The 24,265-nt window shown below is 43.5% G+C and overlaps 1 protein-coding gene across 1 annotated transcript; it reads right to left on the reverse strand.

Annotated features, from left to right (window-relative positions):
- Nucleotides 1-19,612: 19,612 nt before the first annotated feature.
- Nucleotides 19,613-23,778, reverse strand: LOC120848437 (formin-like protein 3). Its single transcript, XM_040220406.2, has 4 exons — nt 23,767-23,778; nt 23,562-23,670; nt 21,284-23,415; nt 19,613-19,814 (listed from the first exon to the last, which is right to left on the reverse strand). The coding sequence occupies exons 1-3, from the start codon at nt 23,776-23,778 to the stop codon at nt 21,308-21,310; spliced, it is 2,229 nt and encodes a 742-aa protein (XP_040076340.2). The 3' UTR covers nt 19,613-19,814; nt 21,284-21,307.
- Between the last annotated feature and the right edge of the window lie 487 nt (nt 23,779-24,265).

The raw sequence follows: 24,265 nt of genomic DNA on the forward strand, positions 1-24,265 counted from the left end.
CTTTTGTGTGTGTGGACTTGATTCACTGTTTTGCGGGTGCGCTGTTCCCCTGTAATATGAAGCCGATTTGCCAGGGTTTTACCCAGGGCAAGAAATATAGTCCTATTAATGTCGGAGAGTTCAGAGGTGTCCCCTTAATTTGTATTTATATTTTAGTGTATCTTCTCCATCAGAGTTATGTGGAGCGTTACAAAATAGGTCATATCAAGTAATTGACATCCAACATAAAAAAACGAGAAAATTAAGGAAGATCAAAAGGCCATCGCCTCAGGCTAGAAGCGATGAAGGTGTTAAATAGGTCATACAAAAATGTATGTGCTGGATTTTAATCTTCCTATATTCTTGAAAGCACAAATCCGTTAATCCCAAAATATTATGGCGAAAAATTGCGTCTGCAGTTTATAAAATGTCTCAAAATTGCGTATTTTGTGCTTTATGAGACGAACATTCGGCACTCTTTGGCAGCACGACCAACAAAATATCCTGTTAGCTATGTAAAAAAGTTAAAAGATATTCAACTCCTTTTAATCTTTGAAATATAAATTGGAAATGATAAAATCACTGAGTCATTTATTGGTGTTTCTTATTAGTCGGACGCCCTCGTTCAGGTCATTGCAATTCAGTTTCGGTTTCAAACAAACGTCCCGCCGCGACTTGGATTCATTGTGGAATGCAGTTGTGGAATGCGGTTGTGGAAACTGGCTTTGAACTAGAATTAAAATAAAACATTATGTGAAGCAATACAAAAACTCACAGTCTTTCCACTCTGGTGAAGAAGGAAGAGCAGCAGAGCTGTGCTATGGGCCGCCATCTATGAGCGACGGCGGCAACCAGACGACCTGCAAGCCAGTTGTTTGGTTGCCGCCATCTCTCATAAATGGCGGCAGCGGTCCAGAGGGTTGTGTCGAGATTTATTTGTCCACGGACATGACACTGGAGAAACGAACTCTTAGCAGCTCCGCTGTAAAAATATAATCCTAGAAGGATTTGAATTCAGAGCTTCCCGAAATCAGTCGCAACGAGGGATACGCACGTGTGACCTCTCGACGACCAGCACATTTCCTTTAGAGCGTTTAGTTTCGAGGGTTTCGTCCTAGGAGGTTGTCTTCCCACGGCTGACTTTATGGTTACGAGTAGTTCAATGATTTTCCATCTCTGCGATCTTCCTCAGAACTAACTTGACATGCCACTCCTCAAGTACGCAAAGGCGGTTCATCTCGCTTAGATTTAGATACTTTCCGTTCTTTATTCTGCGAGCGGATCACGAAATTTCTGGCTAGAGGGAGAGCACATTAGCGGCTCGTCATTTGACGATCGTATCGGGACGCCACTCGAGCGATATACGTTGCAAACACTTCCCCCAAACTCTCCTCTGTAGCACGACATGCCGCACCACAACCAACATATGGTTTGGGCATATGGCTCGAACCCTAAAGGCCGACCGCGATGGCATCTAAGACGCTAGAGCTCAAAAATGTTGGTCATCTTACAAGTACCCGAGCATAATATCAGACTTGAAATGTCATCTGCTGATTTTCGTGCGTGGTATTATATGGAGCCGCTGACGGAGCGATGCTTGACGTTTTGGTTTCGCCCATCAAGTCCGGTCGACGCCGCCCTCTTGCGCAGACAACAGAAGTTTTCATAGGTTACCTACCCTTGCGTATTTGTAGAACTGCGAGAGAAACTCCCCGGGAAACCTAAATTATATAGATATATTTTTACGTTACTGAAGGATTCTCTCGATAAAGTGAATAAACATGGGTTGTATAAACAGCGCTACATATTAAATAATTATAATAATAATAAATTTATTTACGCAGGATGTATTCAGGACGCACTATACTTCGTCTCACCCTACGCTGGACTAAAGGCTACTAAAGTAAAACTAAAGACTACGGACCGCCAGATCCAATCACGAGTCACTTAAAAATTGTACGGTATTTCGCTAAGATGCACAAATCGGTGCCCGCGTCTATGACCACTGATACGGGGACGGGTAGACAGTGGTTCTAATTTACGAGCACTGAGTGACTCAATAATTTTACATTGCAAAGAAAGCCACGACATAGAGGCCCTTTGCAGCGTCGAAGCTATAGAAATGATGCCGCGCTTTTGGATTCAAGCATTATTAGTCCACCCCTAATGAATGTTAAGCATGTCATAGTATAGCGTGGAACGTGATTGGACGGGCGGCCCGTGGCTTTGGTCTTTAGTCCATCGTAGGATGAGACAAAGCATAGACAGGTTCGTCGAAGCCAGCAGGGGCTTGCAGGACTGAACCTAAGTAGCAGTGGTAAATAAGGGAGTTTCGGAAAATAATAAAATAAAGCAGAAAAACACCACTTGGTTTCTTCAGTCGTGGAAACTACACAAAAATGTCAGTAAGAAAGTTATTGTCAGAGTCAAGGAAAAAAATATACAATACAAATATAAGCTATTTTTCTAGTAGATGGAAAAGATGAGGTATGGCAAAGTTCCAGTCGTATAGTATAAGAGCTTGATGGTAGAAGGAGTCATACACACGCACACACACGCACGTACGTGCACACACAAGTACATAGACATTACTGCATTACACTACACAAATAATGTTGACTCAAAGAAAGATTCATGTGAGGAAGCAACACTAATTATGACGAAAGCAGGAAATGAGATATTATAAGGCCTCTTCATGGATGGAAAGTGTGCGGAATGCCTTTCTGAGTTTCTTTTTAGAAGTAATCTCTGAAAGGCTTGGTGGCAATAGGTTAAAATTCTGTAAGACGTAGCACGAACGCATATTTTTGCCGTAGCGGGTATAACATATCGGAGTGAGAAATCTTGAAGCTTTCCGCAACTTTCGTGAGATGGGGCGTGGAGACTCAAAATCGTCATTCAAGTTGTAATTGAGTACAACCTTCTCCAGAAATAGGCACTGAAAAGTTGGCATTGATAGCGTTTGAAAAAATCTAAATCCGAAAAACCGCGGTTGTACCCCCCGCCTTCTCAGTATTCCCTTCAAGACACTGTCGATTTTCTTTTGCCATAGTTTAGAGAATTTACCAAATAATAATAATAATAATAATCCTTTTATTCACACAACGCTTTCGGTATGTCAAATGAGGGGCCCGTTTAAGCCAAAGGAGGCTTGAATGACGCTACCCGGCAAGTCGAGCGACAAATACGAAATAATTACTACCTCTAAAAATATAGAATACATTGTAGAACGAAATCAGATTACACTTGACAAAAAGCAAGCCAGTATTTATAAAAAGACGAGTGCATGCAAACGCCGTAAAAGTATAGCAAAATGCAATACAGTGGGTTCAGATTAGTAAATTTGTCAGAAGGTATTTCAGTTTGCTTTTCGTGATAACTTGAAGAAGTAATCGGGAAGTTTACCAAATATGAAAGGCACATTGTATGCATGTTCTCGCTTTCCGTATCTGGCAAAGCAGCGGGGGGTTTCAAAAACAGTCATGTCCCGTTAATATGGACCCCGTTGTTAGGAATACCACGCAATATGGACGAAATTTTCGGCGACCGGTTTCTCCCCATGTAATCTGTCCCATTAATATAGAAACCTGCAGTCCGGACTATCGACGGCTATTTTGGGAACTAAACTGAAAAATACATGCATCTTTATCTGGTTAATGAAGGCACCTGTCCACAAAGAAGAAGAGTATTAGCGACCCCAGTGTGCACTCGGAATTTACCATCGTGTGTTGTTGTTGCCCGTCTAGTCACTTTAGATGAGGGAAAACAAACCCGACGGAAAAAAAAAACTTTTGGTTACTCATAGAGGTCACAGTTTGCACCTCTGTTGAGATTAAACCTGCACACCTAAAAAAGAGTTTTTTTTCTTTGTTTGTTTGTTTTTGAGCCGAAATGTATGTCATTTTTTTTCGGGACGTCATATCGTTGCGGGGTATAAAAGTCAAGGCTGAACAATTCTCCGGTCTCTCCAAAAGCGGGGACGATGACAAGTGTTAAGCGTAGACAGACAGAGCTTTCTGCTCAGCTGAAAAAGGAGATGTGCAAATCGAAGCGTGAAACGCCTTCAGCGTCTGTTCAGTACGTGAAAGAGTGGAGTGAAAAAAACCTAGGAATTGATATCGGAAACTCCACAGTGCACGCAATTATAAAATAATCAGAGAAGTGGATGAGCGTTCCCACAGCCAGCTCAAGTTCCTGCCGACAGCAACCCTCGAAGTTGGAAAAATTGGAGGAGGCCGTCAACATATGGTTTGCGCGGTGAGAAAAACACAGTAAAAGAGGCATCGGCATTCTTGGAAGTAGACGGAGAGACCAAAAACTGAGAGCCTTTGAACGACGAGGAGATCTTCGAGCTTGTCGGGGATTCCTCTCAACAGGCACATCAACTCGAAGAAATCTTCACGCCGACAGAAGCAGCGGAGGTAGAAGGGAGACCAACCGTTACTCGACGTGAAGCTCGTTGTGGCTTGGAGACAGCGATCGCTTACCTTGAGCAAGAGGGCGAAGGAGAACGTGGTCTTAATGTGGCCGACGTGTTGCGCTTTCTGGAGACTGAAGTAGGATCAAATACGTCAGTGCAAACACGCATCTCCTCGTTTTCTTGCTAAATAAACTGTCTTTTTTCCCACAATTATTAGTTAAATGTTTGTGTTTTTGACTTTGATTCGTTATTATGGACGATTTACATTATTGACGATTTTTCTGCGTACAGAGGTGTACATATAACGAGACATGACTGTAATGTTTTATTTTGCATGTACAGAAAAGCAAACACATCGGTTTCCTTCTGGGTGCATACTACGCTAACATCAAACAAAAAAAGTCAGAATTAAAACTGGAACAACAAACGTTAACTAGAGAACCGAAACTAAAACGGATACAAAAATGCCTTCTCAAACTGCGAAAGCTATGCAAATGATGCTGAGCAATGCTATGGAATAAAAAGACGAAAACAGAACTGTCCAAAAATCGAGACGAGCAGCGTAACTACAGAACATGTACGTATAAATACAAAAAGGGAAAGTGGGTCTTCCTATAATACAAAAAATTGTAGGTGGTAATGAAAATGCTTACTGGCGCCCAAATATGCTTCATGTACACGCCTCATTAATGACGGGAAATCAGGGAAAACATATTCTGGGTGTATCGATTTTCACCCACCGCTCGCTTATACTCAATTCAATAGAACTCCATTCACACCTTCTCAATAGCATTTTGTGTACAAAATAATAATAAAACGAATATGAATGCGAAAGCATTAACTGTCCCATGGAGTGGAGCCGACGGCGTCTGAAACCGCGCAAAAATGAGACATAAAAACCCGTAACCGCGAAAAGTGGCACCTTAATTGGCTGCGACGCGTCATATCAGATGCTTTGTCTTGGAAGCCGGCGTGGCCGCTCAAGGTAAAAGCGGACACGCCTCAGGAAACACAGAAACAAAAAAGAAAAGCGCAGCTACTTAGATGCCCGGTCACGGAGGCCGGGGAGTGCGCTCAAGGCAAAAGGGGACGCGCTTCAGAATTTAAACAGAAAGAAAAGCACAGCAGCGCAATGCTTCGTCACGGAAGCCGTCGTGAAGCCTGCAAGGTTCGGCGCGCCTGCGCTGTGGGGGAGCGTGATGTCACCACCGCAGCGCCGTGGTGCGCTGCCTGTAGGAATGCGCTGCGTGTCGGCGAAATCCACCACCTCTGTGAAGTCTCGGAAGACATGGCGGGGCGGTGTGCGCGGCGCACCGCCGCACTCCCTGCCGGCGCTGCGGATGCCGCTGCTCCTCTCGGCGCCGGGAATGCTTTCGCATTTGTAACTAAAGAAAAAAGTGCTTAGGCGACTTCAAATTTTTTTTTTCATATTTTTATTTTCAATCAATAATTTTTGTACCGTTTGTTTTCCAAAGAATTTTTTTTCAAAATATCATTCTGTCAAGCGAATGATTTACAGGAAAGTACAGTTCGCCCTATTAAGCACGTGGCATAAACGCCCTCCAAGCGAATCTCACGGATAGATATATTTTTCCCCTCTTGTTTTTACAGGTGCAAAAGCAAGAGGTACGTTACGACCATGGACGTTTGAAATTAAGAAAATTACAGCCACAGCATTCAAGGTTAACTGGATTTTAACTAAACCTCAAACATACACACACACAAAAAAAACGATAAAAAAAATAGTAATCACGCAGTGGGCAGAGGCGACCAATAAAGTACAATTTTGGCGAGCAAGTTAGGTTTTTACTGTTTATTTGTAAGTTACCTCCCCCTTAGACTGCACACTAAAATTCGTTCCACGGATTGAGATTCAGCACTAAAACTCAAGCAGTTGCTAGTTCAATAAATAAGCACATTGACCCGTGCCACGGTATGCCCGGAATCACTGCTTTTGATTGGATGACATGAGTGTTGAAAATTCAGCTATCGCACGAGGGATCACTTGACGTGGCGTTAAATATATTTTTGATTGACCCAACTGTGTCTCATGCTTGGGGACATTTTATGAACCGTTGTAAAAACAGGTGAAGGATGGTAGAACGCTCAGAGAATATTTATAAGGTGTTTCGTTGGTTGCCGATATTTGAGATTAAGCCACCAAAGTTTATAGTTTAAACATACTGGATTATCTGCTAGTGCATCACTTCAGATGTGGAAAATGAGCTATCACAAGGTCGAGGCTTTTATAACGCCTGAATTTCTTCTTGGGCAAACTAGAAGAACAGGCCCGCCCTTGAAATTATTTTTAGTTGTTTTCTTTTTAGTTCAAGCAAAATAATCATCGAATTATGATTAATATACGTGATTTTGGTGACAGGATTTAAGACTCCAGAGAAATTTAACGCAGAGCAGCCTACGTAAAGTGCCTGTACAACTTGCGTGGATTAGACAGGCAACACCAGCATAGAATGCGATCTACTCCATGAGTCAAAATAACGTCCTATTTTTAAGGGGAATATTACCTGCAACATTTATGACTTAGGAGTGCATTCAGTTTACTTAAAATATACTAGCAGTCATATACAAACTATCAAAATTTACGAAAAAAGATTTCCATCCTTCGCGTGAGGGAATTCCTTAGCCAAAATATAAACTTCCTTGAAAAGTTTTAATGAGGGAGGGAATGAACATAAAATATGTTGAAAGAAGTAACTACCTAAGCTGATGGTATCTCTTAGTGTTCAGAGATATTCTGCAGCCCGTAAATACCGTTTTGAAGATATAGTTACGTAATTCGCACTTCATCTGTAGAACAACATTTTCTAACTTTTTATGAATTCTACGAACACTCGCGGAAACTTATACGTGTAGTTTTTAAATAAATTGATCAAAATAATTTAAGTTAAATTAATATCATAAACTGAATTAAACCGTTTACTGACTGCTTTAACGCGCCGTTTTACGTCTTCGAACTGTGTCTTTAATACAAATAAAACGCAAGGAAATAAGATATGAATTTGAGAAATCTTGTTCGGATGCGGAACGTAATAAACTCTTCGTTTAGGGTCCTTGATAGGGGCTCAAAGCTCTAGTACACTACCTCTGCCTATAGAACGCCTTTTTCGTTGCAATTTTAAAAGAATAAGGAACAGAGCGTTTTTCTTCATATATTATTCTTTTATGTCTAATTTCTTCAAACTTATCTTTTTGAAACCAAATTTGCTTGGTTTATAAGAAATTTATCTAGTTTAAATCGACTTTACCTTATTTAGATAAGAACAACTTTATTTTAATCCCTGCAGCTAGGAGTGAGTCTTTATTATCAGATGTATTTTTAAACATAGTGGATTGATTGGTCAATTCGTCTGATTAATGAAACAACACGGAAGAAAGAATTGCTGTAAATTTAAAGCAAGGTCTAATTAACAAACTGCTATTCTTGTAAACCCCACCATGACAGTAAAAAAGCTTTGTTTACCTTTTTTCATCTTGATTTGTTTGCAATAGCCTATTATGTAGCTGTCATAGAAAGTGGAAGGTAGAAAAAGAAGCTTATCAATTAATATTGACTCAAAGAAACAACTTTTTGCTCATGTTCATCAGTTGTAAATATTTCTTGTTTTGTTATTATTTATTTATATGCAAATGAAACCACCACAGAAGACCTAAAATTATAAACAAACGGCAAAAAATATTTTCAGAAAGATTTTTGCAATAAAAGTTTGATTTGCACGTGCGGTTTAAATCACCATTTAAATCATGATTTAGACCTCGATTGATATCAACTTCATTTTCTTTGTTCTCCATCATTGTGTGTACCGATGACATAGTCGTGCTAGCGAAAAATATTGATTTTTGAAGTTTTACGAATTTTAATAGCTTTTACGTTATAAAGCCCTTGGTGACCATGTAAAAGCAAAATTATTTTAAGAACTTCTAAAAAAAGGTAAGGTAGGCAAAGCTTAGTGGTTTTGTTTGTTACTGAGCGTCTGCTGAGGTAGTCAGGGAAAGCTAACGAGGTTTTAAGTAGAATAAATATTCATGAAATCGTCAGCCTGTGACGAACGCATATCGTGAGGCGATGCATTCAACTACATCATTACGTGTGTCTTCAGGAGGTTCGGGTTTTAATGAATGAATCGGACTACTCTTGCAAGTACTCTTTGCTTTACTTGCTTGCAGCGCACTCGGAGAGCAGAGGTAGTTCACTTTGCCGTTGAAGCTTGATGAATGATGAGGACCAAAACATGTTTCGAATATATAATAGAGCTTGAATTGTCATATTGATAATGAACCTACAGTGACACTGAACCCCACAAAAAAAGTTATTTAACACGCCTGTACAGAACCCAATATGTCACAAAATAAAATCCCCCCCCCCCCGAAAAGAATATATATGGGTGGTTTCATCTCAAATCGTGCAGGCAAAAAGGGTAAAATTTTTAATTTCGATGAAAAAAAATATATGTTATGGCGCCGTTTATAAAACCGCAGTCGCCGCAAACCGCAAGTTCGTCCGATTTTTCGTTCTCGACTTATGAATTTTTAAAGAGGCCGCGGCGAAAAACAGTGTTTTTCACACCCGTCGTGGGTCGGATGTTTCGCTTGATCTCCCGCCATGGTTTTTCAGTCCACATTATATTATCTTTTTCCAAGCACTGTGTGGACACACTTAAAAGGCTCCAATACCATGAAATAATTTTAGGCGTTTTTCTTTTTTTCTGTAAAAATGTCAAACACGCCTCCTCGGTCAATTGTTGACGAACTTTGACAATTAATTACTGGCGATCTACTTGGGTTACACCGATATTGATTATGTCCACGGAGAGCCCAAAACACGCTCTTTATATTTATTATAAAATGCGTCGGCTGTATAAAATGTCCTTTACGGTACGTTTACGTTAATATTACGGAAAAACCAAAAAGTACCATTTTTGAAATTGATTTTCTCTAAAAACCCATTTTTTATTTTTTTTTATTTTTTGTTCAAATGTAGATATGATAGTTGTCTACCCGAAAGTCAAGCCTAGAAAGTGTATATTTTGTTTTTATGTTTTATATTTAGGCCTCAATATCGGAAAAAGGCGTCTTTGTTTTGCAAGACTTAAGTCAGATATAGCGACCCATGCGTCTCTATGAATTGTGAAAAAGTTTTCTTGAATTTTCTTCTGCATTTTGTAATCAATTATAAACGGATTTTGTGGTATTGAATATTTATGTATGTTTTGATAAGAGCGGGAACCACGAGATACATATCTAACCAAATCAGCAGGCCGAGTAGACTTTCAATAACCAAAAGGCACAGACGTTGTATTGTTTCGATTTATAAACCTTTCACAGTAAACTAGCACGACTAGCTATTAGCTGTCATATTACTAAGACAAAGAAAGTCACCACATCGTCGATATCTTATATACAACTCTTTCCGAAACCAAACACTGGGGTTTTGTTCACCGCACATCGCACAGGTCAGCAGGGAATGTCCCTTTCACTTCCGTAATACACAAAAGTGGTGACACAGAAACGGTCCGAAACACACAGAGAGTGTGTCATGGAGAGGGGTAGGAAATAAAAATAAATAAATAGGTATTGAATTTCCCAACTCCGATCTTAACGAAAATTGCGTTAAAAAATTAAGTATTTAGGTTCGAGCGGTGGCAAGGCGAAAGGTCCACGCCTGGTCGAGAGTCAGACAAAGAAGTCGACGGCACGTAAAGGTAAAACAAAAAAAAATCAATAATTTAACGCCAACAACAAAAACCAACTCCTCCGGGCATTCTCTAAACGGGACGCCACCAAATGCGTGCGAACACGCTCTCTACATCCCCGCCAGGTCGCTACGCCATGACGAAATAAACCCAACAACTGAACAGTGCTAACAAACAGTTAGTAAGAAAACATTGAAAAAAAAAAACGTTCAGAAAAAACCGCACCCGAGAAACAAAGTTCAGCGGGGCGAAGAAACACACTCGAGTCGGTCCCACGACACTGAAGTCTGGCAGGATGACGGCGTCCAGATGATGCTCGAATCTGTTCCTCCCTCTATTACGCACATCCACGACGGCTGTGCGGAACAGTGGCTGTGCGAAAGAAAGTGAAGAATAGATTCGAGCAGGCGATGCGCGAGAAGGTAACCGAGACTATGCCTCAAGCTTCATATCGAGAGAGGAGCTTTCAAGGTAGTTTCTGCAGTTACTCAAACTATCTCTTTCCCCTTCCCTTTTTCAAAAGAACACGTCAGCCGGCGCTAACTTTTCATCTCGGGAGAAGCCCACTCTTCACAAACAGTTATAGTTGACAAGGAGGCTGACTTCGACCCAACTAGTCTCCGGGCAGAATACAAACACAAGTATATTCACCAACACGCTCGTTTTAATGTCAGTCTCCGGGCTTTGCTGTTTCCAAAAGAGATAACCCTTAATAAGGACAGAACGAGCGGGTTGGTGGGGATAATTAAACTTAAACAGTCCCTTCTCGTTTTCTTCCTCAACCCTTCGGTGCTATCGGATCTCCCCGGAGAGTGGGAGAGAGCACGGCCGTTTCAAGGTAAGGATAGGGCGCTCGAAGCTAGGGCAAACAGGCGGTATCGTTTCACGCATGCACGGATGGCTGGTTTCAAATTTCCCCACATCCCTCACGAAACCGGCCCATCTTCGTGTGTGCGTCTCCGGGATTTCTGTCCCGCGCCGCCGGTTTCAGCGCGCACGCGGCATTGTTTTGGCTGGCAGAACAGTTGTTGACCGTCGATATTGTAAGGCCGTGGTGTCCTCACCCTTTCAGGCGACGATTCCTTTGCTTTCCCTTGTGCAATACCCTGACTGACTCCTCCTGGGTGGCTGTCACTGTTCGCCGCGTCAACGACACAATCGTACCATTTCACTCCTCGTGACACAGGGTGCGCTGCTCGCTTTACTGTCACGCGCCGTCCTATCTAACACAACGAGCGCGAAAGGTCGTGGTCATCTGCTGGCTCCAAAAGGGCGGGACGTTCATGCAGGCCAATGAGGGCCCCGAATCAATACGACGTCTGCCGACTCCTAAACGTTAAAAATTTACGACACCTGCTGGTCTGTTAGGAAGTGTTGCTTTCTCTTTTTGGAACTCCTCCGATGTAGCTTGCCGCCTATAATAAAGTTTAAATAATCAATAAATATAACAGGGTGGAAATGCGGTATTTCATTTATATGTGGGAACGTTGAAAAAAAGAAAAAAACTATTTCCAAGCTTGTGAAGACGCGCAATTCGCAAGTCAATTTCGAGCCGTAAAAACACGTTTTTGTACGATATTGACGCTTAAATATAGGACATACAAACAAAATATACACTTTCTCGACTTGATTTTCGCGTAGAAAACTATCACATCTACATTTTAACAAAAAATAAAAAAATAAAAAATGGGTTTTTTGAGAAAATCAATTTCAAAAATGGTACTTTTTGGTTCTCACATAACATTTACGTTAACGTACCGCAAAGAATATTTTATACAGCCGAGTCATTTTATAATACATATAAAGAACGTGTTTTGGGCTGTCCGTGGAGATAACAATTATCAATGTAACCCAAGTAGATCGCCAGTAATTAATTGTCAAAGTTCGTCAACAACTGGCCGAGGGGGTGTTTTTGACATTTTTAGAGAAAAAAAGCAAAACACCTAAAATTATTTTATGGTATTGGAGCCTTTTAAATGTGTTCAAAGAGTGCTTGAAAAAAGATAATATAATGTGGACTGAAAATCCACGGCGGGAGATCAAGCGAAACATCCGACCCACGACGGGTGTGAAAAACACTGCTTTTCGCCGGGGCCTCTTTAAAAATTCATAACTCGAGAACAAAAAATTAGACAAACTTGCGGTTTGTGGCGACTGCGTTTTTAGAAACGGCGCCATAACATATATTTTTTTCATCAAAATTCAAAATTCGACCCTTTTTGCCTGCACGATTTGAGATGAAACCACTCATATACATATATAGCGCAATATTTGCGCGAGGCTAATTTTGAGTTAGGATCGATTTCAAGATGTATATTCTGGGTCGACGTCTGCACAAAATACGAAGTATTTACGTTAATTCTTCTAGGTTACTCGATTGCAGAATATACAATATGTGCAGTTCTGAAAGTGTTACAAACTCTATAGGCGTGAATTGGAGCCAATATATCGTTTTACACAACGTTCATCATAGAGCCAATTTCCTTTATATCATTATTTATGAAAACAGTAAAACAACAAAAAAATCTCTATGCTTTCCAGAGCTTTCGTTGTGACAGGCGGATACCATATTCTTCGGGAAACTAGAAAACTGCGCCCACTGCATCCTGTGAGGGTCAAAACAAGATGAGGTCGCAACACGATCCGTTGGAATGACTCTAGAGATCATAAAACGGGGGTGATTCATGTCTAGGGAAACGGAGAGTGGGGGAAAGGGAAGTACCAAAGTAAGGAGTGGGCTGTAAAGGTGTGGACGGGCGGGGCATGCAAGGAGGCGAAGAGGTTGTGACAATAAAGAATGTGGTTAGACATAAAGACTTGTTGGTGAGTACGATATCTAAGCTTGATAACTTAATTGTGTGTTTTCAGCGAGCTTACTCGTATTGCGCGTTGTGGAAACCATTGGAATTGCTGGTCTGGTCAATTAGGCAAAATCAATCCCCTTTTTTTAACAACTATCCTAAAACTCCAGGAAACTACAATTTAAGCTGCCGTCACAACGTAAAAAGTAAAATTCCTACAAACTCTGTTTTGCTACAACTTCCGCATCTCGTTCCGGATGTACTAAACAGTGCTAAGGTAGGGAATTGGGCGAGTTGGTAAACGTTATACATGATGACTTGGTAAACGTTATACAGAAACCCTTATCATCTGTGAAACTTATCAAACTAAAAGCTCGTACAAGAAAAAAAAATCCGCAATTTTTTATTGTTTTATGATCTACAGTTATTACCTCAACCTGTTTGGTCTACGCGCATTACCCAAAATGTGTTAGATGTCCCATTGACGCTCGTGAGTGATATCTTTCTTCATATATGTTTCCTTTCTGTCTTATAAGTAATGTACCTACACGGGGAGGACATCGTATGTCTTTTTTATGCCATAAAACAAGCTTAAACGAAATATGAACTCCCGTGTTGTGCACGTGATCCTGTCACAGGTGAGTTCTGTGGTTGGTTGGATGGAATGTGGCCGTATGGTTGCGCTTGCTTCTGTCCGCTAGGGTTTCCGTGAGCGAAGCGAAGGCGACGCTGGCGCGGCCGAGGTGGCGAGGCCTTGAGGAGCAGAAGACGGACCGCGATTAGCTCGTCGATGTCCATCGCACGCCCCGGAAAGTTTTACCAAACAAAACTCGAAATATCGGACGGGTTGTGCGATGTGCCAGCTGTTCGCGCCGGAGAACCGCGCCCTCTTCGTCCGGTGTGAAAGCGAGACCGGAGATACCTTGAAGGGCCACGATGGACCACGACGAGAAGACCAGTCGAGCCGCTGTGCAGTTTGAGTAAACGAAAGTGTGTGGCGTTGCCGAGACCAGCTTTCCAGTGTGGACGGCTGCAGAAACCATCCTCGGGCAGTTTTGCTCACGGGCATGCCCCTGATGAATTACGTCAAAACTTCGTGGTAACGGGAGCTTATACTATAAGCGGTTCTCTTAGATTTCCGAGAATAACCGAGTTGCTCAAACGATGGATTTCGGCCCTTTGTTGCAATAGTGACTGAACTTCACCGAAGTGGAGTTTCGTTCGCCTCAAATCTGATGGGTTTGACACTCGTGCCAGGTATACGTATATGCGCCCCTGCCAAGTCAAATTTGGTTTGTTTAACGCTGGTAACGATGCATATTAAAAAGCGCCATAGTCAAACTTAACTGCATCGTTCAATAATGGTTCCGATGCAAACTAAGAACACCGCCAAACTTGTTGTAAAGTTCTGTGAGCACTCCACAAGAGCTTTCACATGGGCGTGTAGAAAATCGTGGCTGTGAAAATTCGTATTTAAATTTCTATCGATGCCAAACACAGCTCTCAAGCTAACGAAGTCACGCACATTGTTAGAACGCTGGTAACCACTCGCGCGATGGTAACGGAGTGTAAGAAAAGATAATTGCTTGAATTTATTGTTACGCAACCAAATAAAAGGCACCAGGTACACCATCATGTCGTATTACACCTGAGACTGCGGTGGAAGAAATCGGAAGAACTTTCAGTAGAAAGTTCTTCCAGCTCGCCTGCACTCTCACCGTCTTTGCACCAGGTACAGTCTGCTGCGGCGATTATGAAAAGAAGCACGGTTGAACCTGGTATCACTCTGTTGGTATGCGCAACCGTGTACCATTCGATGGTCACGTGTGATTCCTATTTGAAAGAAGGATTTGCAAGGAGGATGAGAAAGAGGCGAACGAGCTTGGGAGAGCTACGTGGCTGACGTCATGCCTCACCCGTGTGCACTAGGGCGGCAGCAAAAAGCTCACCGGAGAAAAGCTCACCGCAAAACTGGCAGATGCGGAGAAAAGCTCACCGGCCTTTGAGCGGATGCGGAGAAAAGATCACCGACTTTTTTAACTTAGAGGATTCTGCGTCAAGCGTGGCAATTTAACACAATTCGCATTCGTCACTTCATTAAAAATATGTTCTCTTGTTTTTTAATATTCCTGAAGTTCATTGCGCATATTTACCAATTCCTCAGAAATTTGTAATCACCCATTTTGTATATTAATGAAGCCGCAAGGTAAAAAATCAGAACACCATACGTCGCTAAAAAAAGACAACGCTTTATTGACAGCTGACAGTGTGCCGTCAGTAGCTCTGTCAGATAAAGAGGTTTGTTCTTTGCGAGCTAATATGAATAGCGGTGTGTGAACCATTTCAGCTACAAATATTGTGTAGTGATTAATAGATAAGTAGGTGTTTGTTGATGGGATCTGTGTCGGCTACGCTGTTTTCTTTCTGTTAATTTCACTAACAAAACTTTAGCTGCGAGAACAGCTTCGTCCTGTCGTGTTTGTTGTTTTCACTCCGTCTTCGTCGTTTGAGCGGTTTTCACCATACATGACCTTTACCAACTCGCCCTATTTGCTACCTTACAGAGCACCACTTCTTATATAGGTCACGAGTAACAACGGTGACAGTGTGCAGCGCTGAAGGTCATGAGTATCTCGCCGTAGAAGGGCACTATCACACAAAGGCAACGGCTGGAAACACCAGCACGAACGGTTAGAAAACGTGCATCTCAGTGGAAGAAAGACACCTCGATATCTTACTGACTGCTTTATCCTATTTTCAAAGGCTAACAAAAGCTTCAAACAAAATTTCAGGCACCCCGTGGTTGCGCATGCACTTTCGGATTTTCGGTGTTTACACTTTTGATTTTTAGGTTTTAGGCAGACATTATTAAGTTTCCGAACTTTTTCCTGTTATTCAAGTTCATAAAGATTTCAGATAGGCTTTCACCCACAATAATTAATTTTGAAGCAATATACCCAGTAAGATCAACAAATAATACAAAAAAGGACATTTTATTTTTTACAAAGCTGACAAATTTTAATGGTAATAAATTGACACATGTTACGCATGATCCAACAGCCTCTATATAAAAAGAAGAAAAAAATTTTTTGAGCTTTTCTCCGCACTCGCCGGTTTCGCGGTGAGTTTTTGTGCGGTGAGCTTATCTCCGGTGAGCGTTTCTCCGGTGAGCTTTTCTCCGGTGAGCTTTTTTCCGGGATTCGTGCAACTAGGTGCTAGGGCCCGGCCGGAAAACAAGTTCGCCTTGTTTTTCCCTAACTCTTAGGAATTGTTCTGTCTGAAATAAGGAATGAACTCATTCATTAATATTTTCATAATAACTCCGTTGCTCTAACGACCCCTTTTTGTAAGTGAAGATTTTTAATAAGCTCCCGTGTAACGCAGTAATCGCGAAGAAAAACGTGCCCGTGTATGCAGAGGCAAATATCAGACGAACGCAATTTTGTAGATGAACGACACAAAAAGCATATCGAAATTGAATATGCTGTTTTGTAAACTCCCGCCGCTCTGCTGCAGGATTCTTAGCAGGACTGCGAACGCTATACTTAAAACAATCTAGACTTGTTAAGTAAGCTCCATCAACCGATTTTCGAAACCATAAATGATGCTGCGTCTTGATATTACGCATTTCGTCTGCATATCCTCGAATATTAACACCGCCGAGAGTTGTTCCTTAGAACTCGTACCCCCGTAGACATCGTGAGCTGCAACACCCATTCTTGTGCTTCTTTTTTTTTTTTTTTCGCCAGCAATCCCCTTAACTATTCATTATTCCTCGATTTTGTCAAAGAGCTTAAAGAATTTTGGTACATAGGCATTGCGTTCCTTCAGAAATTTCGTACTAATATACGTTAATAAATTCTGAAGCATTTTACGAAGCCAAATTAAGTAAAGGAAACATGACCGTAACTCGTGCGGATTGATTTTTCAGCTCACAATAGCAAGTAAATGCCCGTGCTCACTAAAGCTAAGGCTACATTAGAGCTTGAAATGCATTTTAAAGAATTACAGGGGCACGCATTTCAGATTGCTTACGTGTAGGCAAGCGAAAGCATTCGTATACATAGAGTACTCCTACAAGCTCTGCCCTCCTCTATCCTCTACAGAGGCCGGCCGGGCAGCTTCTGCGGACGCCGTCTGGCCGGGTTCTGGCCTCTGGGTAGCGGCTGGTGTGCGCTGCTGCGGCGGCACGCGGAAGCAGCGCCACGAGCGTGGGGTGGCGTTCCTTGGAACTATCTGACGCGCACACCGCGTCGCAGCAATTTTAAGCGTCATTACGACGTGGAAAGAATTTCTCTGCCATTTTCCGCTGTTACGGACAACGCCGGCTCCGCTTCATGGGACAGTTAATTCTTTGGCATTAAAAAACGGCTCCTACTCCAAGAAAAGAAACGTTGCAGCTGATACCATCCGCGATAGCTCACATAAAAGATGTAAACCCCTTAAAAAATATATATATGACCTTTATTTTTGGCGTGTTGAAAGACCGAGGTCACGCGAAATGTATTTTTGATTAAACGTTTCCAAACTTCGTATCTTATTAAGTTGGACCGCAGCCAAAGCTACGCCCCGATGGAACCAAACAAGTGGTGCTAAAAGAGTGCATTGTCACAGCACTCGTTGTCTTTATGTGTTCGCTATAATTAAACGACACGAACGAACGAAATTAACACGACAAAAAAAGAAAATCCAGACCGCGACATATTGGTTGTACATGATTCTTTTAGCAGGCGATATAAACCGCACAAAGACGACGAGCATCATGACGATACACTTTCAGGGCTGCATGATGGACTTCTTCAGAGTGGAGCGTTGACTGCGGTCTAACTTTTTAGTGTCAACCGGAGTATAAACGTTCGTATGTAAAACTTAAACGTAAACGTCAAAAAAAGAGAGATCGTGGCAATACGTTTTGAGCAATGAGTCACCAAACTTACTCCGACTTATTATTGCAGACGCGGCAGTTCGTACCCAGCTCGCGAATCGGGACAAAACATTCGCACATTCCCAAATGTCAGCGCGAAATGAATAACAGAATGCCCGTGAGCGTCTTAAAAGGGAATACGGTATTCGTGTGCGTGCGTGTGTTTTTATGAACTTCCGGGTTTATGTTTCCAGTCGGACATTATGAAAACAAAACAACAAAAAAGGTAAACTTTCAATTCACATTGGCCAAAGTTGACCAGGCGAATTCTCCCGCAACTATTACGTTTCAGACACGGAGAAGAAAGGTGCCGGGCCACTTAAAACATTCGGTCCCGATAATCCTTATCTCTCGTCACGTGACGGGAAAGCCGTCAGAGGCGGCCTTCCAGAGGACGTGATGCGGGCAGGTCGCTTCTTCTAGGTGACCCCGTTCGGAAGCTTGGCCGTATCGCGCGTCTGAGATCTTCCACAAACCAGACCGACCTTATACTTTCAACGAGGCTCTGGCCTAATTGATGTTCGTGAACCGCCCGTATACAAATTTATTTTGATGTTTCCGGGGAGGGGGGACAAAGCTTCTTATTCACGCGCCTTCACTCGCATACTGTCCAGACGTCTTGCAGATAAGTAATACGGGTCTTTATGTACCTCAAAATCTTGCAAGAGTCAAAATCTCTTGCAGGAATACTTCACCGCCATGCACTCGTTACTGCAGTAACCAAGATTTTTCTTAATCCGTTCGAACATTAAGAATGCCGACCAGTGTCCTGCTCCAATAACTATGTGTTCTTAGTCGAAGAACAGGTATACACTCGTATTTTCGCCACCAAGTCAACAGTAACATAAAAAGCGTTGTACCGCCCTCATTGTCCTCATTTGTTATACGCGGTACCATGTAGGAAAAATGATTGGTCTTCGTAGTGTACCGGGGTGTAGCATACACTCAGACACGTCCGATTGTGTAACCTTGCCTGAAGAGCATCCACACGGTAAACCGCTAGCACTGGATGATGCAACACATTGTTATCACACATAGTCACTAAGAGCTTAAGAAAGGCAAATCGTGGCGAGTTCCGAACATTTTATTATCGTTCTGTCGCCAATCCGGAGCGCAAGTTCGTCTGCTTCTTTTGCAGGGGTTGTGGTTATGTCAGAACGCCGAGCTCTGATTGGCTCAGATTAAAGAATAGGGGGAATACCTCAAATCAAGCTGCCCTGGAGGTCTACCAACTATCCTTCAATCAAACCTCTGCGTTCTGGCGTCACCGCTACTCCTGCTCAAGAATCAGACGAACTTGCGCTCTGCATAGGTTTCTTACATTTGCCCATAATAACACCGAAGAATTACAAAGCAGACGCGTGGGCATAGTATATGCAACGCGCCGCATTTCTCAAGCTTTTTACGACTATAGTATGTATAAGGTTCAATTAGCTACACGTGGTTACATCATATACATTAGAGTAACATGTGTTGCCTTGTTTGTTTCCCCCTCCACTGGCACACAGAATAATTTCGAAATGTTCACAATCACTGAGCCTTCCTCAGGAGCCTCATCAACAGATGACGCATGTGAATCGTGACCAAAGATCTCTCTGACAGTTCGAGTGACGTGGAACCAAGTATGTCCTTTTTTGCATTACATAATTACCTAACTGGTGCCGGGACCTGCTTTTATAAATATAGTAAGGCTCTAACACTTGCAGTTCTAAACTGAATGCTCCAAGGTTTATTTCTCATTCCTATACTGCAGATGGCATTCACGCTAGAATTAAACGGGAGTGAGAAAATATGGAAGACAAATGACTCCCATAATTTATTTCAAGCTATCTTGGTTTTCAAATATACAATGCAATGGGATGTTCCTATGGGCACGATGATGCATCCAATGAAAAAAGGCCGAGTGCTTCCGGTGAGAAAGTCAGATGCATTTTTTTTTCTGTGTGATGATGTCATGGAGATGTACAGACGAATGTATTCTGCAAAAGAATAAAGAAAACAAGTTGTACATTTATATATATATATATATATATACTGAATATTATAGAGCTTTGGCTGATGCAGAAATGCCGAATGATAGTGTATAACATTATCTTTCACGGCAGTGATATGGGTGCACAAAGTGAGCTGTACGATTTTGTACAAAAGGTATTGATTTACAAATCTATATTGTGGAAATCAAATTTCTGTAGAACTACAATTTGCTGAAAAAAATAGACTCGGAAAACAGAACGCAGGCACAAAAATGATGGCAACTTGCAGCTAACTTAGCATCTGCTGAATTCTTTTAAAATTGCCTTAGAGCAGTTGGAAGAAATGTTTTGCCTCTGCCATCACTCTAAAAAAAGCCCTTGAGTCTGCTTTCCCGCACAACACTCGGAAAGCCAATCACCGCAATTTACAGAACCGGCTCAGCGAATGACAATGCCGAAACATATGTTTAAACCAAAAAAGGCAGTCCGAGTTGTGACATTAAGCAATGCAAGCGTGACGTTGCATTGCTTAATGTCCCAACTCAGACTGCGTTTTTCGGTCTAAACATATGTTTCGGCATTGTCATTCGCTGAGCTGCCTCCGTAAGTAACCGTGATTGGCTCTCCAGGTGTTGTGCGTGAAAGTAGAAGCACAAACATTTTTAGAGTGCACCTTCACAGCGAGATACGCAATTAATACCGCCATTTTCATAATATATTGTCATCACATGAGAAAGCCTGAATCGATTGGGTGGAAGTATAATCTTACACCTAATTATATTAATTCTTAGGAAACAGCTCAAAATGACATAACTTTATATGCGTCGTCACACTATCTGGAATTAGCGGGGATAACGTTTTTGCCTGACTGACTTGCAAGAAGAGGCAACTGTCATCTGCAAGATGTTAATGTGGTTTCTTTAAAGAGTAGCTTAAATATTTTTGCGAGCTCGAATGTAGATTAAGTATATATAAAGGATGAAAAATATTCAGCGACACAAATAACATCTTCCCTCTCTTGCCTGACAACATAGAATATTTCCATTTCTACTATTCAAAAAAGATATAGTGTCGAAATAGGGTGTTGAAGAGTCCATTTGGAATCATCGTTTCGCATTAAAAGCACACCATACGTACTTAAATAATGTTCAACTTAACAATTGTTTCATCTGCAATTTCTCGCGCTCAATTAAGAAAATAAATAGATCCCTTGAAGGTGTCTGAGCACGTGCTGCCCGATGGCTCATTGAACCGCAAAATTATTGTAAAACAATCATATATACTGGGGGTGTCATAAGTCCCGTGCTGTAAAGCTTGCTCTCCCTTCGCACTCTCCATGACTCAATCCGTGAGCATGGCAAAAGTTAAAGCGCTTTTAATATTTCTCCAGGCGTCATCATGAGGCAACGAAAATACTCTAGAATTCGTAAAGAGTGAATTAAAAAAAACAAAAAAAAACACAAATAAGCACTTACGTGAACAACAGCCGATGACTTCTTTCAAGAATGAACTCCTTCCACAATCCTCTTGCTGAGCGCGTACACTGAGGAAGCGCTGGGGGCGTCCTCTCTTAGCTTGCGAGCCGCAGACCTGGCGCTCCTTGCTTGCACGAAGGGGTCGGAGACGAGCGTCGGGTATTGTAATCCAAAGGACCCTTGATCGAAGTGACCCGGCTGCCCCACAGGATAGCCAGCAGGGTCAAATGGACTGTACTGCTGGTACAAGGCTCCAGGAGGTTGCAGCACCCCCGGATACGGCTGAGGAAGTCCGGCTGGGGCAGGGGGAGCACTCTGCAACGGCGGAGGGGGTGGGTAGGTGTTCTGAACTTGTTGCACCGGAGGAGCCTGTTGTGCTGGCGGCAGCGGGGGTGCCGGCCGCAGAGGTGGCGCTTGTTGCAGAGGTGGGGCTTGTTGCAGAGGTGGCGCTTGCTGCGGAGGTGGCGCCTGCTGGAGTGGTGGCGCTTGCTGCAGAGGTGGTGCCAGCTGCGCTGGCTGAGACTGCGTGACTTGTCGCACAGCGTGCAAAGGACTTGGAGAGGCGGGAGGCTTGTTGAAGGGTGAGGCCTGACTTCTGAATGGCTGGGCGGGAATGGAAGACGCCAGCTGACGGTTGTAGACAATCTGTCCCGGCGGCACTGCGACGAGCGGTGAGGCACTGAGCTTATGCGAGTGGGTCAGAGGCTTGGGTGCGTGGTGCTTGGTCGGGAATGGTGACTTTGGAGGGAACGTAGGAGGAGGAGGATAAGTACTGGACTTGGGAAATAGGCCGCTGGCCGAAAACTTGTGATGCAGGGGCGTGTTGAAAGGGTTACCGTGAAGTGGGGGCGGCGACGGTCGGAAGTGCTCGACCGGGAAGGTTGGCCTGAATCCGATCGAGGCACCCGATGTCGGGAGAGGCGCAGGAGTAGGAGCCGGGGTGGGTTCGACCTCTGGTTGTACCGGTGTTGACGCGACTGGTTCAGGGTTAGCGACACCAGCTGTGGTTAGTCCTGGGAAAGCACTCAGTGGAATCTCGATGCTGTCTGGAATTTTTAGGACGGGCTTTTTAGGTGGGTCCAATATAACCGCGGGCTTCAGAGCACCCGGACGCTTCCTGTATACAACGTTCTTGAGCACAAGCTTGCTGGTACGTTCGTCTAGATTCGGAGGTACCTGGACGTTGAACCCAAATCCAGGCCGGAATTGGCTTGACGCTGGGGGATTCACGGGGGCGCGATTTTCTGCGTCCTTGTCGAACTCCACGATCACTGCAGTCACCTTGCCAGAGCCAACGGCTTGCCGTTTAGCCAAGTGATGGAGGTGTTCAAAACCTACTGGTGTTCTCTTTCCAAAGATAGAACCAATGCCATACGCTCCTTCTGGTTTCTTAAAGGATATTCCGGTTGGCAACTCTCCACGCTTGGGTACTCCCCGAAACACTTTGCTCCTGCCAGAAAAAACCTCAGTACTGATCGCGGGGACAAATTTTTTGGTTGGGGGTGCCTGTCGCTTCTCAAGGGAGAGGGGTAAAGACGCACTGTCGTAAACAGACCCAACTTTATATTCGCCGTCTCGTATCTTGAAAGAGATTCCTTTACGGGGATTAGACTTGATCGCAGCCTTCGCGAGCCTGTATTTGTAGCCGCCATCATATTGCCATTGCTTGGTAATTGGTGCCGGCTCTTCCAGGGGCGCGCTCAGGGTTGCGTCCAGTCCTGCGTCGCTTACGAGCGTCTCTTTGTTTTCAGTACTTTCAAATTTTAGCTCTTCTCCTTCCTTATCGAAAGCTGGTATGTCGAGGCTCTCGTCGGCTGCCCTCTTCCGAAGGCGCACGATACGCCTGTAGCCTCCTTGCAGCCCTGTGCCGGCTGCTCTTTCTACGAAAACGTTCCCCAGGCCGAGTTGATCACTGAGACTCGAACGTCCGCTTGCCACGCTGGCTCCTGCAGGAATTGACGTGCGTCCGTTTTCAAAAATGGATCCGACACCGTACTGCCCATCGGGTCTCCTAAAGTTTTGTCCAATTTCGAGCGCTGGAGCTGGTATCCTGAGATTTGGAAGTTCCCTTGGGTTTGGCGGGGCATTGGAGTATTGAGCTGATGCTATCAGGTTTTCTGGACGAACCACTCCTGCAAAAATCCATCCCCGTCTTACAGTTCCGAACCGGTCTGCACGCCAGTATACGCAAGAAACAACGAACGCAACTCTTCCCTCGTCACGACGGTACGGCAGCTTTTAACCCTGGAAGGTAGATTTCAGGGGAAAAAATACTTGCCTTGATTAAAAACGAATGGCTGGGCACTTCCTGAGACCCTTTGTCCATAGGAAACGACGTGTTGTCCTTGGACGCAGAACACAAAGGAGAGCCAGATGGTTGCCAATTGCTGGAAGATAAAGCGCGCCGTTAGCTGAGCCAACTCAGATCACGTCCTACCGCATCCTTCGGCGCAGCAAGCGGCTGCACTGGGTGCACCACTCACCTGTGCCTTCATGTCGAATGTGGCAAGGAGCTCACCCTCGTCGACCGCTTTTATAACGGGCGTGAACGAGTGACCAATCTCGAAGCAGGTTCCTTGGAAAAACGAGTCGCAGATTACCTCGTAGGTGAAAGTGTCGCGGTTGCAACAGATCCCTTTTGCCCCTGTCCGTTGGTCTGTGAACGGGTAACCCTCGCTCCCCGGAGGAGGAGCCTTACCTATCGCGCGAGTCCATCTCCGGACGCGCTCGGAATCCGTAATCGCTTTTAACTAACCTGGCGCGAGTCGTCGGCCGGGAACGGCAAGGTTACCCTTTACGGCTCTCTAGCAGCCAAATCCAGAGCCAGAGCGCAATTGACTGTGCACGCGTTACGGTCTTATGCTCTGTCTCGTGCTAACCGACCGCCAACGGCGAACGTTCTGGTGCCCGAATGAAACTCTTGCTGTCGATGAAGCGGGTTTCCTGAATCCTTAAGAAAGCGGTTCGCCGTGAGCGCCGTCT

This window comes from Ixodes scapularis, unplaced genomic scaffold (genome assembly GCF_016920785.2).
Source record: "Ixodes scapularis isolate PalLabHiFi unplaced genomic scaffold, ASM1692078v2 PGA_scaffold2__306_contigs__length_199485367, whole genome shotgun sequence".
Taxonomy (NCBI): Eukaryota; Metazoa; Arthropoda; class Arachnida; order Ixodida; family Ixodidae; genus Ixodes; species Ixodes scapularis.